Source organism: Acomys minous (assembly GCF_964271855.1).
Source record: "Acomys minous genome assembly, chromosome: 14".
Classification (NCBI taxonomy): Eukaryota; Metazoa; Chordata; class Mammalia; order Rodentia; family Muridae; genus Acomys; species Acomys minous.
The window spans coordinates 72,621,454-72,635,275 of record NC_140496.1 but is presented as its reverse complement, the minus strand read 5'-3'; the positions used below and the strand labels follow the sequence as shown (position 1 = coordinate 72,635,275).

The 13,822-nt window shown below is 42.8% G+C and overlaps 1 protein-coding gene across 2 annotated transcripts in view; it reads left to right on the top strand.

Annotated features, from left to right (window-relative positions):
- Positions 1 to 1,563: 1,563 nt before the first annotated feature.
- The window catches only part of SLC35A3 (solute carrier family 35 member A3), a 37,347-nt gene continuing 25,088 nt past the window's right edge, over positions 1,564 to 13,822 (top strand). The window contains exon 1 of one of the 2 annotated variants that reach the window (XM_084755625.1): positions 1,564 to 1,839. Coding sequence is in view for 1 of the 2 variants with exons in the window: in XM_084755624.1 (XP_084611750.1) it covers positions 2,240 to 2,257 (18 nt within the window). In the remaining variant the exon portion in view is untranslated. Of the gene's footprint in view, positions 1,840 to 2,117; positions 2,258 to 13,822 lie in introns of those variants that run through there. The other variant, XM_084755624.1, reaches the window with a different exon arrangement.

Below are 13,822 nucleotides of genomic sequence, written 5' to 3'. Positions count from 1 at the left end.
GGTTTCCGAGGTTTTGATTCATGGTTGCGCTGTGCCCAAATTTTGAGAGACTTCTGGTACAGACTACCTAATAGCAGAGTTCAAATGCAACGGCAAGGTAGTCTTTATTGCAGGTTCGAACCCCGGGCCACCCCTCCCAGGCACTGGCACAGCAGATGCAGGGAAGTGGCCTCAAGTCTCAACTGAGAGGAGTTTTAAAAAATAGGTTTTAGACAAAGAAACGGGTTTTACAGTATGTGGTTGGATGGCATTTGGGCAGAAAAGCTGCAAGCAGGGAGTTACAAGCCTTGGTGTTTTATGGTTGGGTAATAGGTGTAGGGGCGAGTTGGCCTATGGAAAAGATTGGTTGGAGCAGTCGTGGAGGCATTAGGAACTTTGGCCTGGCTTCTCCTAATCGGTTGTTGTAATCTGGGTTCATCCCTTGGCTAGGTTTAGCACAAAATGTTTCTTTTTCGAAATGGAGTTCGTCTGGTCCTTTCAGTCGCTTAGTCTCATTGCTTCTGGGTCGCTGGTTGGGACTGATGTAGTGGGACAGTTATTAGCTTGCACAGAGAGCCAGAGGAGAGGTCAGGGCAACACACACCCACAAAAGCCAGTCACCCACTTCTTCCAAAGAGGCCTGTACCACAATTTACAGCATCTCCCCATAATACTTTCAAAGGTTTAATCCATCAGTGGCCTAGGTTAGAGCCTTCACTATCCACTCACCTCCCCCAACCCCAAAGCCCATTAGCTGGCAACCAAACCTTTACCATATGATGGACATTTGGGGGGAACATTTTAGATTCAGACCCCAGGAAATATCAAGATCTAGTTTCCATTCCATCACCCCGAAGTATCCTGAAGACCCTATTACACAAAAACGTAAAGCGAGGCATGCTGTGCTAACCATCATCTAATTTTATTTTCTCCCGTTGTGTCCTAACTACGCTTCTCTAAGTCATGGTTCCAATCATTTGCAACGCGAAAAGGCATACTCTGAATTCTAGGGGCGCTGACTGTGTTAACAGGGAAGGGATAAATCTCCGGTATCACTTGATCAAACCAAACTCAGCATATTACATTTCAGCCTGTCCACCGCCAGCATAGGCTACGGTGGTTGGGAGATTTTGGAAATATATTAGAAAGATTTAAAATATAATATGTACAAGATCCTTGCAGACAGGACGAGGTAAACCACTTTCCTATACCGAGGTATCTCTTCACCATTCCGGTTTAGTGACACTAAGCCCATTTTGGATTCCAGAGACTCTCCAGGTCTGTCAGAGTGGGGGCAGGGGTCATTTCCATCCTAACAAGCTGGTTCCTTGACTTAAGGTTGGTAACCTGCGCCAGGGATAATCTTGTTTTCAACTCATTGTGGTCATTTTCAGGAGCCAAGATCCGCCTCCGGGTTCTCTATCAGGGTTCTTTGACCCAAAGGACTTTGGCCTTCCTTCAGTTACCGGTCATCCTGCCACTTTCTGCAGCGGGACTGTCGAGCAGAGGCACCCTTCCTAATCACTGTCCCGCGACCGTGAGGCTGTCACGGGGGCAGTGCCGCCGGTGTAGCCGCTTCTGGGGACGTGGCGGGTCAGCGCGAAACTGGGGCCGCCGGAGCCGAACAGGGAACGGCGTTTGCCGGGGCGGAGGCGGAAGCCGGAGCCTTTGGCGGACCGGACCGCGGGAACCCGGAAACGCCTGGGCCGCACTGAGGCGGTCCGGGCGACCGAGGCGGCGGGAGCCGGCGTCGCTGCGGGTCAGCGGGCGCGGCGGAGCCGGCGGGCTCGGCAGCCTGGGGCGCCGGCCGTCGCAGAGCCTGGGGCTTCGGTGCTGGCAGCTGGTCGAGCCTCACGGCGGGTGAGCGGAGGGGCGCTGGCGGGGAGCGGCGGGTGCGGAAGCCAGAAGTTATGTGCTGGGATGGCGTGGGGGCGGTTGAGGTACAGGATGCCTGGGCCACCCGGACCGCAGCGGAGGGCTCCTGTACTCGTTCAGAGAGGGCAGATGAATGGGCGCCTTGTGCCTCCGGCCGGGACGTGCTTGAACGTTCTGGGTGGAGGAGGAAAAGGTCCCGAGGGGAGGGGTGTGGCAGGCAGTATGCTTGCAAGCTCTAGGCTGGCGAGCCAAGTGCCTAAGGGGCCAGGCTGCTGGCCAGTCCTTCCGTGGTCTTCCCTAGAGCCATCCAGCCTGTGACCCTGGGGTAGGGACCGGCCTGCCAAGCGAGGACTGTGTGCTCGAAAAGCTGCAGGGACTTCAAGATATGGAAAGGGTGCCGGTGGTAAGGCTAACCCAAAGGCGTTGGGTTTCTGAGATCCTTGAGTGGTGCGGGAGTTCTGAGTATTGAAGAGTGGAAGAGCTCAGTGAACATTTTTTTTTTTTTTTTAAATTTAAGCCAACTAAAGTTTCTGCTAGTTCAAACGAGTTAAGGGATATTAGTGTAGTAATGGGCACTTGTATTTTCTTTCTTTTGAAGAGCGTGTCCTTTATTCTATTCTATTAAATGCCGTATTTTGAATATGGCATCAGAGTTGAGTATAGGCACTCACTCTGGCTGTTACAGATGACGTTTGTTTCTCACGGCTTAATTCCATTGCTACTAACTCAGAAGAAGGAAACAACTTCTACGTTACATTTTGGACTTAGCTTTCCTCCCTTAAATTTTTTTTTTTTCCTACTGAATCTGCTCTTCCGTTCTGGCCTCATCCAGATGCACTATACCAATAACTTCCAAACAGAACTTGCAGCTTTTAGTCGGGGACTAAATTACCCCTTTCGACCACCCCTGTCCTGATGGCATGCACATGTGCAGGCGCCCACTCTTCTGTCTTTCTGTCTTCTGTGGGGGGTGGGGGTGGGGGGCTGGGCAGCACCAGAAGGGACTTGGAGGAGATAAATCGGGTGGGACTATTAACAGAGCACTGGCATAATGTTTTTGTGACTTCAGTTCTTTGCAATCGCCTTTTAAAGCCGGAGACTTAGTGCCATTCCCTGGCAGCTCTCTCAGAAACACTCAGCGACTATTTATTTATTTAGTGGTTCAGGGGTGGAACGTAGGACATATCAAATGCTAGGTAAGTGCTTTGCTGCTGAGAAATACCCCTAACCAAAACTAAAATTTCAATAATTCAGGCAGACGTTAAAAAACCCTTCAAAATGTAAACTTTTCCATGACTCAAATTAATGTAAACCTTTCACTTTTCACACCTGTAATCCCAGCACTCCGGGAGGCAGAAACAGGCAGATCCTGTGAGTTCAAGGCCAGCATGGTCTACAAAGTGAGTTCAGGACAGCCAAGGCTACACAAAGAAACCCTGCCGCAACCAATCAATCAATCAAACAAACCAAAAAGGAAACCCAAAAAGTTACTTTATCCAACATATTGTATGTTTGTAAACAACCATAGGATTTTTATATTTATGTTTTATTTGTTTAATTTGAGGTAGGGTTTCATATACTAGTACTCCAAGATAGCCTCTAAATTGTGGCAATCTTCCATTGGGTTTTGTTTTTGTTTTTTTCCCTTCTTTTTGTCTGTGTAGCCTTGGCTGTTCTAGGCTCAATTTGTAGACCAGGCTGGCTTCGAACTCACAGTGATGCGCCTGCCTCTCTCTGCCTCCAGATTACAGGTCTGTGCCACTGCACCCAGCCCATTAGATCTTAATAAACTCTGAAGTAGGACAATTATAATTGTTTCTATTTTATAGATGACTATTGAAGATCATACAGGGCAAGTACTATATTGAATTTCAATTTTAAAAACAGCAAATGTACGTTAAATCTATTCAATCTAATTGTCTCCATTAGTGAAAGAATATAATACTGTGACGTGTATGTTCTTACTTTCTTTCTTTCTTTCCTTCTTTTTTGTTGTTGTTGAAACTTGTGGGGATGGGTGTAGGGTTGTGTCTCATTAGGACCACAGGCTTGTGCCACTATGCTTGGTATGTTTGTGTTCATTAAAATTTATTTTTTATTATTATTGTTGTTGTTGTTGTTTTGACTTCTTGAGACAGGATTTCTTTGTGTAACAGCTCTAACTGTCCTGGAACTCGCTCTGTAGACCAGGCTGGCCTCAAACTCACAGAGATCTGCCTCCCTCTGCCTCCTAAATGCTGGGATTTAAGGCGTGAGCCACCACCACCCTGCTCAGGGTCCTATCTCTAGCATGGCTAAAAAATCTAAAATAAATAGTAAAGAATCACTTTGTAACATTGGTAAAGTCCTTCTGATCCTGTGGACATGAATTCTTTTGTGAAGGAATTGAATGGGCTTTGAGTTTTCCATGAGAGGTTAAAGTAATTTTTCATTCATGTGGTGTCATTGTTTTATTACTGAGCCTAATTTCTTTAAAGCATTTATTAAACAAGTATTATATGCAAGGAATTAATCTATGTCCCCAATTTTCCTGGTAACTGATTATTGTATTTTATCTTTTAAGGCAGGGTCTGGCTATCCTGGGACTCCATATGTAAATCAGGCAGATCCCAAATTCACATAGGTCCTCCTGCCTATCTGCCCCACCCCCCTTTCTGATTTTGTGGATTTGTTTGTTTGGTTTCTGATTTTAGTTTAGTTTTACTTTTTTCAGACAGGGTCTTTCAATCCAATGTAGACTAGGCTGGCCTCAAACTCAACGAGATCTGACTGTGTTTGTGTCTTGAGTGTTTGGATTAAAGTCATGTGTGCACCACTGCCCTGACCTGATCAGTTCTTTTTAAGAACTGAAATTTTCTTGTTTTCTGCATACCTGGATGCGCATATATATGCATTTTTTTGTGATACAGATCCTAGGGCTTATGTATGGCAAGCACACACTTTACCTTAAACCTCACCCCCCCCCCCACACACACACATACACACCAGCTTAATTCTCAGCAGCTTGCTTTCCTAACACTAAGCACTTTCTTCCTAATTAGACATAGAGAAAAATTACTTTGTTTTTTAAAAAATAGCAGGCTTAAATTCTTAGGTTAGTTTTCTATGGCTGCTGTAAAAATTAACACCACAGTTTGGTAACTTAAGACAGCAGTTCATTCTCTTACCAGAGGCCAGAAATCCAGAATCAGTGTTAGCAGGGCTTTGCTCCCTCCAGCGGTTCTAGGCAACTATGCATTCTTGCCTACTTCCTGTTGCTGGTGGCTGCCTGTATTCCTTGGCTTGTGCTTGCAAGACTCCAATTCTGAAGACTAGCACCTTCAGATCTCTCCTTACTGTCCTCTCCTCCCCAAGTTACAGTGTATTCTGTCCTTGACCTTGCAAACTTCCAGTCTCAGTCTCCTGAGTAAGTGAAATTATAGGCATGTATCACTGTTCCCAGTTATTTTCTTCATCTAAAAATGCCTTTTTAAAAATGAAGTATATCAGCAAATATAAATTGTATATACAAGGAATACAAGGCAATGATCTTATGTATACTAGGGGATAATTTCCTTACCATAGCTGTCATTGTACATGGTTTTTATATGCATTTGAAAGGACAATGCTCTTGAGAGTTACTCTCAGCATATTTCAAAGAAAGGATGTAAGCAGAGATCTGTGTTTTCTGTGGATTCCAAGGCTGCCTTCTCTGTCTGAGGCTTTGTTAAATTCACAGCACAGCAGCAGGGCTTGGCTAGCAGCAGGGCTTGTGCTTTGCTGACACCTTCCATTTCTTCTTGTGCTTTCTCTTCAGGCTGCTCTGTTGTGTTCCTCTGACCTTGGGTTTGTAGGGAAAGAGTGAAGCAGTCTTTGTCACCTGAAACCATTTTGTTGGAGGTTTTTCTCTCAGTCTCTTAACTGTAAAAGAAAAGGACTACAATACTGAGTATCTAGTGGGGTACTATAAACATTGTCTGAGGTATTTCCATAACTCTTTCCATAACCTTCTCCAAGTAATGAAACAAGTATAGGCTTTAGATAGCAGAATGTGGTATTTAGGGGACGTTTAACCTCGTACAATTTTTAAGGAGTTTTGATGTAGTGAGATGCAGAGATTACAAAAGTCTGCAGAATATAGGATCCTGAGATCCTGCAAGGTTCTAAATTCGTCTGCCTTTTATTTCAGCCTCCCATAGGATAGACTGGATTTTTTTTCCCAGAAATACCAAGTTTGTTAAATGAAGTGTTGTAGGTATATGGAGAAGAAGATGTAGAGAACTTTCACTTCTTCACGATGAGCTGTCAGTATTCCCTTTACCACTAATCTGGTCCCGTTGGAGAATTACTTCCAGTTTCTTGTCATTATGACTCTCTTACCTTTAAGTTAGCGGTAAGACCACATTTGTTCTCACTAACGGGTTAGGGCTCAGTTAGGAAAACAAGAGTCCTCCAATGTTATGGAATAAGCCATTTAGAGAATAGCAACAAGTAAAGCAAAGGTGAAAGAAGAGGCCGTAGGGGAACTGGGTTCACCTGCTAAGTAGCCCTCATGATACAGGTGTAGGCTGGACTAGGACTTTCAAAGTCTAGGAAGTCAGCCACCCTACATCTGGCTCCCAGGGTAGGACTGTAGCATGAAGCTGGCAGATTTATGTAGTGCTGTCACCTCCAAAAAGAGACTCAGTCTGTGTTCACATTCACATCTGAAGGAGGCAGAGACCACTGCTGCCTAGTTGGGAAGAAAGGCTGACCTAGAGCAAGGGGAGTGAGCATGTGTTGCGCTCACCGTGTTAAAAAACTCTAAATGACATTTGATTGCTTCTTTATTTATTTGGTGTGTCTAGGATGCATGCTATGGCACATATGTGGAAGTCAGGACCATTTGAAGGAGTTGGTTGTCTCTTTTCACGTTGTGAGGATCCTGGAATTGAGCTGGGGTTGTCAGGCTTAGTGGCAGACACTACCTACTGAGCCATCTCACTGACTCCCTCCCTCCATTTAACCCTGACAGTCTTTAGTTAATGTCTCTTAATTCACATCTGCCTTCCATATCTTGTGCATGCTTAGTGTTGACCTGATTATAACACAGAGCCACGCCAGAAAGGCTTGGGAGCTTATCTAAGCTGGCATGGTTTCTCTTTTCCTTTTTACCACATTTCTTTCCTGTCATAGAAGTTCATATATGATTTTCATTTCTTTTCTCTCTCTCCCTCCCACTCGTCTTCCCCCTCCTGTATCCTGAATTGTTTGAATGTATCTTCCTGGGTGAAGAATGAGGCCCATGCAAAAACAAGACGGTTTAGATTGCTTTGATTTTTCTGAGTGCCCAATGGTAATGACAGTGCTGACCATAGTAGGTGTGAGTTATGTATCTGATAGCTTATTCCACTCTGGGCAGTTGAGTCTTGTTTATATTTAACCTGTTGTCGCCTTAGCTTTGAATTTCTTTTTATAGTGGTCAGTGTTTCTTACTACCATCTGGCTTTTACATTACAATCTGTTCTTTGGAGGATCCGTTTAGCTCTTGCCTTTAGTGATAGAAACTGACAGTGTGGAATAGTGCAGGGCAGGAAATGGAGCGTGTGTTTCACTGCTGTGTGACCACACAGTGGAAGGGAAAAGCTTCTCTTATTGGGCCATATAATTGTTTTCCCATCACTGAATCCTGAACAAATTTTAACTATAGATTGATATAAAAGAGATTTTATATTTGTATAGCTGAAGGAATTTTTGAACACTTGATTTTACTTGATTGTGATTGTGGAAATTCTGTAGTCTATGAAAGAACAAGTTAAAAATTGACAGAGCTGTAATGTATACTATTGATAGTGTCTTGTTTAAATAGACACGGAACACCTCAAGGAAGAAAGGGCAGTGAGAAACAGAGGAAAAGTGTTTAACTCAGAATATAGTAGGAACTTGTAGGCACCAAAACTCGGCTTAGGATGTGGTTTAGTGGAAGAGTTCTTAGCTAGCATTTGCAAGCCTTAGGTTCTAGCAAAGCTAAGTTCTGTTCTGTTCTTTCTTTCTTTCTTTCTTTTTCTTTTTCTTTTTTTTTTTTTTTTTTTTTTTTTTTTTTTTTTTTGGTTTTTGGTTTTTGGTTTTTGGTTTTTGGTTTTTGGTTTTTCTAGACAGGATTTCTCTGTGTAGCCTTGGCTGTCCTAGATTCCCTTTGTAGACCAGCCTGGCCTTGAACTCACAGCGATCCGCCTGCCTCTGCCTCCTGAGTGCTGGGATTAAAGGCGTGTGCCACCATGCCTAGCTTAAGTTATTTTCTTTAAAGAATCATTGACCTAATGTATCTAAGAATAAATCAACATTCGGCATAGTGACACACATCTGTAATCACTGCAGAAGCATTGGCTTGCTGCAAGTTAGAGGTCAGCCTACACTATATGGTGAGACCTGCCTCAAAACTACAGAGGGCAGAGAGAATGCTCAGCCTTTAAGAGCATAGAGTGGCTGGGGGCAGTGGCACATGCCTGTAATCCCAGCACTCAGGAAGGCTGAGGCAGGTGGATGTCTGTGAGTTCAAGTCCAGCCAAGGCTAGACAGAGAAACCCTCTATTGAAAAACAAAAGAAAACAAAAAAGAACATAGACTGTTCTTCCAGAAGACTAGAGTTCAATTCCTAGCACCCACATTAGGTGGCTCCCAAGGCACCTGTAACTCTAGCCCGGGGCATCTGACACCTCTAGCTTCTGTGGTACTTACATTACACATACAGAGAGTAAAAAGAATAAAAATAAAGCCAGGTGTGGTGGTGCACTCCTTTTATCCCAGCACTTGGGAGATAGAAGGAGTTAGATCTCTTGAATTCGAGGGCAGCCTGGTCTACATGACAAGTTCCAGGATAGCCAGGGTTACACAAAAACACTGTTTTGGAAAAAACAAAGTAGCTGGGCGTGGTGGCGCACAACTTTAATCCCAGCACTTGGGAAACAGAGACAGGCAGATTGCTGTGAGTTTGAGGCCAGCCTGGTCTGCAAAGAACATTGAGGACAGCTAAGGTAACACAGACAAACCATGTCTTGAAAAACAAAACAAAACAAAATAAAAAGAAAAAAATAACAACAATAAACAAAATAACAAAAACATTCCCTTTAAAATTGAGCTATAATAATGTAGTTTCAGTTCTAAGATAAAAACCAGTCATATTACAGTAGTATTGTGAGTTACTTCATGTCTTTCATTTATAAAAAATATCTTATTTTTCCTACAAGACTAGTATGTATTTCAAGAGTAGAATATTGTTTGGATTTTTTGCATATCATCTATACTTAAAATATTTTTATGTTATGTGTGTTTACCCATGTGTATGGCTACCATGTACATGCTTATGGCACTTGATGCCAAAAGAGGGCAGCAGATCCCCTGAAACTTGAATTATGAACTGCCACAAGGATGCTGGAAATTGAACCCAAATCCTCTCCAAGAGCAGCAAGTGCTCTTAACCCCTGTCTCTGCAGACCCCCACCCCCACTTATACTCTTGAGTCAGCTAGAAGAGATAAAAATCTCAGTGTCAGATATCAAATCATCTGTGATGAATTAGTATACAGCTACAAGTTGCTAAGGTTTAGCAACATGGAAGATGGTGACAAAAGTAACTACCCAGCTTAACATTTCTGAGTATGCTTGCTTTTTTTTTGTTGTTCATTTATTTAGAAAAACCTTTAGAGGGCTGTTTTTACACCAGTAGTTGTTTTGGGTATCCAGCTGATGTGAGTTTACATTTGCATAATACTTATGTGAACATGTGCATGTGTGTGTTAGGAGCATGATTTTACTAAATAGCCTATGCTGGCCTCCGGCTCACTGTGTAGCAATTCTCCTGTCTCAGCCTCCTGAGGGCTGAGATTACAGCATGTGCTGCTTACCCAGTTTGTGTCCTCATGGCTACTCTGTTATGTTACTGATTTTTAATAGAGTTATGTTTTACTAAGGGTGTATATTTCATGATTAGTGGTTTTTTTATTATAATTTTTTTTATTAATTCATTCATATTACATCTCAGTTGTTATCCCGTCCCATGTATCCTCCCATTCTTCCCTCCCTCCTGTTTCACCCTATACCCCTCCCCTATGACTGTGACTGAGGGGGACTTCCTCCCCTTGAGTATGATCCTAGGGTATCAAGCAGAAAGACTCAAATGGTATATACTCACTTATATCTGGACACTAGCCCAAGGGGCATGTCCCTCTCATGGGACTTACCAGGAAAGTGGGATAGAGGTGAGGAAATTCTATTGGGACTCTAGGTGAGAGAAATATGGGGAAATAGAAGGATCCAGAGGGTCCTAGAAACCTACAAGAAGAACATTATGATAGGCGGATCTGGGCCCAGGGTTCCTGCTCAAACAATGACACCAGCCAAGGACAATATGTGTAGTGAACATCAAGCCCCTATCCAGATCTAGCCAATGGACAGGACATTATCCACAGTTGAGTGGAGAGTGGTGTCTGACTTTCACACGAACTCTGGTGCCCCATATTTGACCATGTCCCCTTGATGGGGAGGCCTGGTGACACTCAGAGGAAGGATAGCAGACTATCATGATTAGTGTTTAGAAAATATAAATATAGCTCACTCTAAAATTAAGGTTTGTTTTTACAGTAGAAGGAAATTTTCAGCATATTTTTAATACTTAGTCTTTTAAAATATATATTTGGATGTTTTGTTGTTGATGTTTTGTTGTTGTTACTTACCCCCCTCCTTGGTATAGCACCTTGCTGTGTAGACCAGACTGGCTTTCATACTTGATCTTCCTGCCTCGGCCTCCTGAATGTTGAGATTACAGATGTATGGCACCAGGTCATGACTTTGTTGTAGTTTAAGAACATTGTGTAAACATATGACATGTATAGTAAAACAAATATTGTATCTGTACAACAGGCTTCATACATGGCCCTAAATATTAGATACTAACCATACATTTGTGCCTTGGTGAGGGTTTCTATTGTTGTGAAGAGACACCAGGACCGTGGCAACTCTTATGAAGGACAACATTTCATTGGGGCTGGCTTACAGTTCAGAGGTTTAGTTCCTTATCATCGTGGTGACAAGCATGCAGGCAGACACGTGCTGCAGAAGGAGCTGAGAGTTTTATATCTTGATCCACAGGCAGCAGGAGGCTGTGAGCCACACTGTGTGTGGCTTGAACATATAAGACCTCAAAGCCCGCCCCCACAGTCCACAGTGACACATTTCTTCCAACAAGGCCACACCTACTCCAACAATATCATTCCTCTTAATAGTGCCACTGCCTGTGGGGCATGCATGAGTATGTGGGGGGTCATACCTATTCAAGCTACCACAATTAGGAAACCACTGGAAGTAAGGGCAGCCATACAGATTTTCAGATTTTTTTAATAAGGGCCTATCTAAAAAGATGAATGGAAATGACTGGTATGTGGTATTTTTTGGTTTTGTTTTGAGACAAGGTCTCTCTTATGTAGTGCTGGCTGTCTTAAAACTGGTTATGTAAGGAAGCTGTCCTTAAATTCATGGAGATGCTCCTGCCTCTGCCTCCTGAGTGCTGGGATTAAAGGCATGTGCCATTATGTCTGGCCGCACATAGTATTTTGAGTATTACAGAAAAAATACATAATTCAACTAATGATCATGGCCAGTCACTATGATTAATTTGGGGGAAGGTGGTCATCAGTAATAATGTATATTCATGCTACCCAGGAAGAGATACTGGTTGTAAATGTCATTTTTATTCCCTAAGACAAGGGGATGAAATGACAGCCATTGCCAAGGCTTTCTAGCTCTTTCTGAATTTTTGCTGGCTGGTTCAACTCAGCTGTTCTGTCCTAAATTTCTCTCCAGGCTGACTGATTCAAACTGGCTTCTTTTGGCTTTTAACTGAATTGTTCTGCTTGGCCTCAAATTAATTTTAGGAATCTTTTAAAAATTTTAATTTTATTAATTTATTCAGATTACAACTCAGTTGTTATCCCGTCACTTGTATTGGCAGTATTTTTTAATCTTCTGGCTCCTTGTCATTCTCTGGCTTGCTCTGTCTTCACCTGTGTATAGCTTGGTCTCTCTGCGAACTGTCTCTGTAAAACTGTCCTGCAAAGAAGCTCTTAGTAATAAAAAGAAAACCCTCTTACTCTCTCTCCCTGCACTGCTCTTAAGTAGCTTCTCTTTCCTGTCCTGTTCTCCTGAGAGTTAAGTGTATCCTATCTCTGATTGATTCTGTCAAATCTTTCATTTATTACATTGTTTGCTCCTTAATTAGACTTCTTCCTTCTATAAACTAATGCTATGTTCATTGTTTGGGATTAAAGGTGTGCACTAAGGCCATATTTCATCCAGATGATACTGTGATATAGAGTGCATCTTTATAGACCAGGCTGGACTGAGGCTCAGAGGTCCACCTGCCTTCGCTTCCTGAGTGCTGGGATTAAAGGAATGTGGTGGTTATGGCACCAGCTTTCCAAATTGCTTTCATTCCCTAGATCCTTCATATTTTCACATATTTAGCATCAGGTTGGCAGCTTATAGCTTGTGGCTTCAGTTACTGCAAAGGCTGAGGTGGGAGGATCATGAGCTCAAGAGTTTAAGACCAGCTTGAACAAAAAAGTAGATCCTGAAACAATCCCCAAAACATTACCAAAGAAAAAGAGAACTCATCCTTCAAGTTTCTGCTAAACAAGGTGTCTTAGTTGTTTTTGTATTGCTGGAAAGAGACACCATGACCAAGGCAACTCTTATAAGCGGAAGTATTTACCTGGGACCTTCCTTACAGTTTCAGAGGTATAGCTCATTGTTTTTACGGTGGGAAGCATGAAGCGTGCAGGCGGGCATGGTGCTAGAGAAGTCGTCGAGGGCTATATCTTGATCCACAGGCAGAGAGAAAGAGGGACACTGGCCTGGCCTGGCCTCATGAAACTTCAGAGCCCACCCCTAGTGACTTTCTCCGACAAGGCCATGCCTCCTAATCCTCCTCAAATAGTGATACACTCTGAAAGCTAACCATCCAAATATAGGAGCATATAGGGGTTGTTCCTGCTCAGTTCACCACAGACGGTATGGGGATTTTGTCTGGGCATGTATCTTTAGATCAACCCGAGGCAAAAAGTGTGTGATCTTGCGTGGGAAATACAGCGGCAACTGTGCTTAGGATCTGAGTGTGTTGTCTCCATGTCTACTGTGGTTTTGGTGGTTGATAGAATTGTTGAGAACTTCTAGATCTTTATCAGTTTTTTCTCATTCTACCATAATTTTTTAGAAAAGTAGGTTAAATATTTTTTAGTTATGACTGGGTTAGCCTATTGTTTTTCTTTTATTTCTGTTCATTTTGTTTTGTGTATTTTGAAGCTACCTTAATGGGATATTTGTGCATTTATAATGTTCCTGGCACATTGATCCTTTTATTATTATAAAATACTCTTCAAGTCTAGAAATATTTTTATGTAAGCTTTTTGTCTGATGTATTATAATCCTTCTAATTTTTTTCATAATTTTCTCATGATATCTTTATCCTCCCTGCCCATCTCTCTTTCTTACTACTCCTCCTCCGCTTCAAAGACTCTCTTCCTTCTTCCTTTTCCGTGAGGCTGGTCCTCATTCACTGAGGTGCACAGGTTGGTCTTGAATTCTGCGGCTTAAATGATTTTCCTGGCTTTAGTCTCTCAAACTCCTAAAATGGCTCAGTCTTTTTGACTTTTCAACACACTTCTGGCTTTATATTTAATGTAAGTCTGTTGTGACTGGGTTGTTGCTTAGAGACAGACAGCAAGTTTGTGAAGGTATGAGTTCAATCCCTGGCATCATAATAATAGAAATAATAATAGTAATAAACGTCTCTCAGGGGCTGGAGAGATGGCGCAGAGGTTAAATGCATTGGCTGCTCTTCCAGAGGTCCTGAGTTCAATTCCCAGCAACCACACAGTGGCTCACAACCATCTATAATGACATTTGGTACCCTCTTCTGGGGTGCAGGCATACATGCAGACAGATTGTATACATAATAA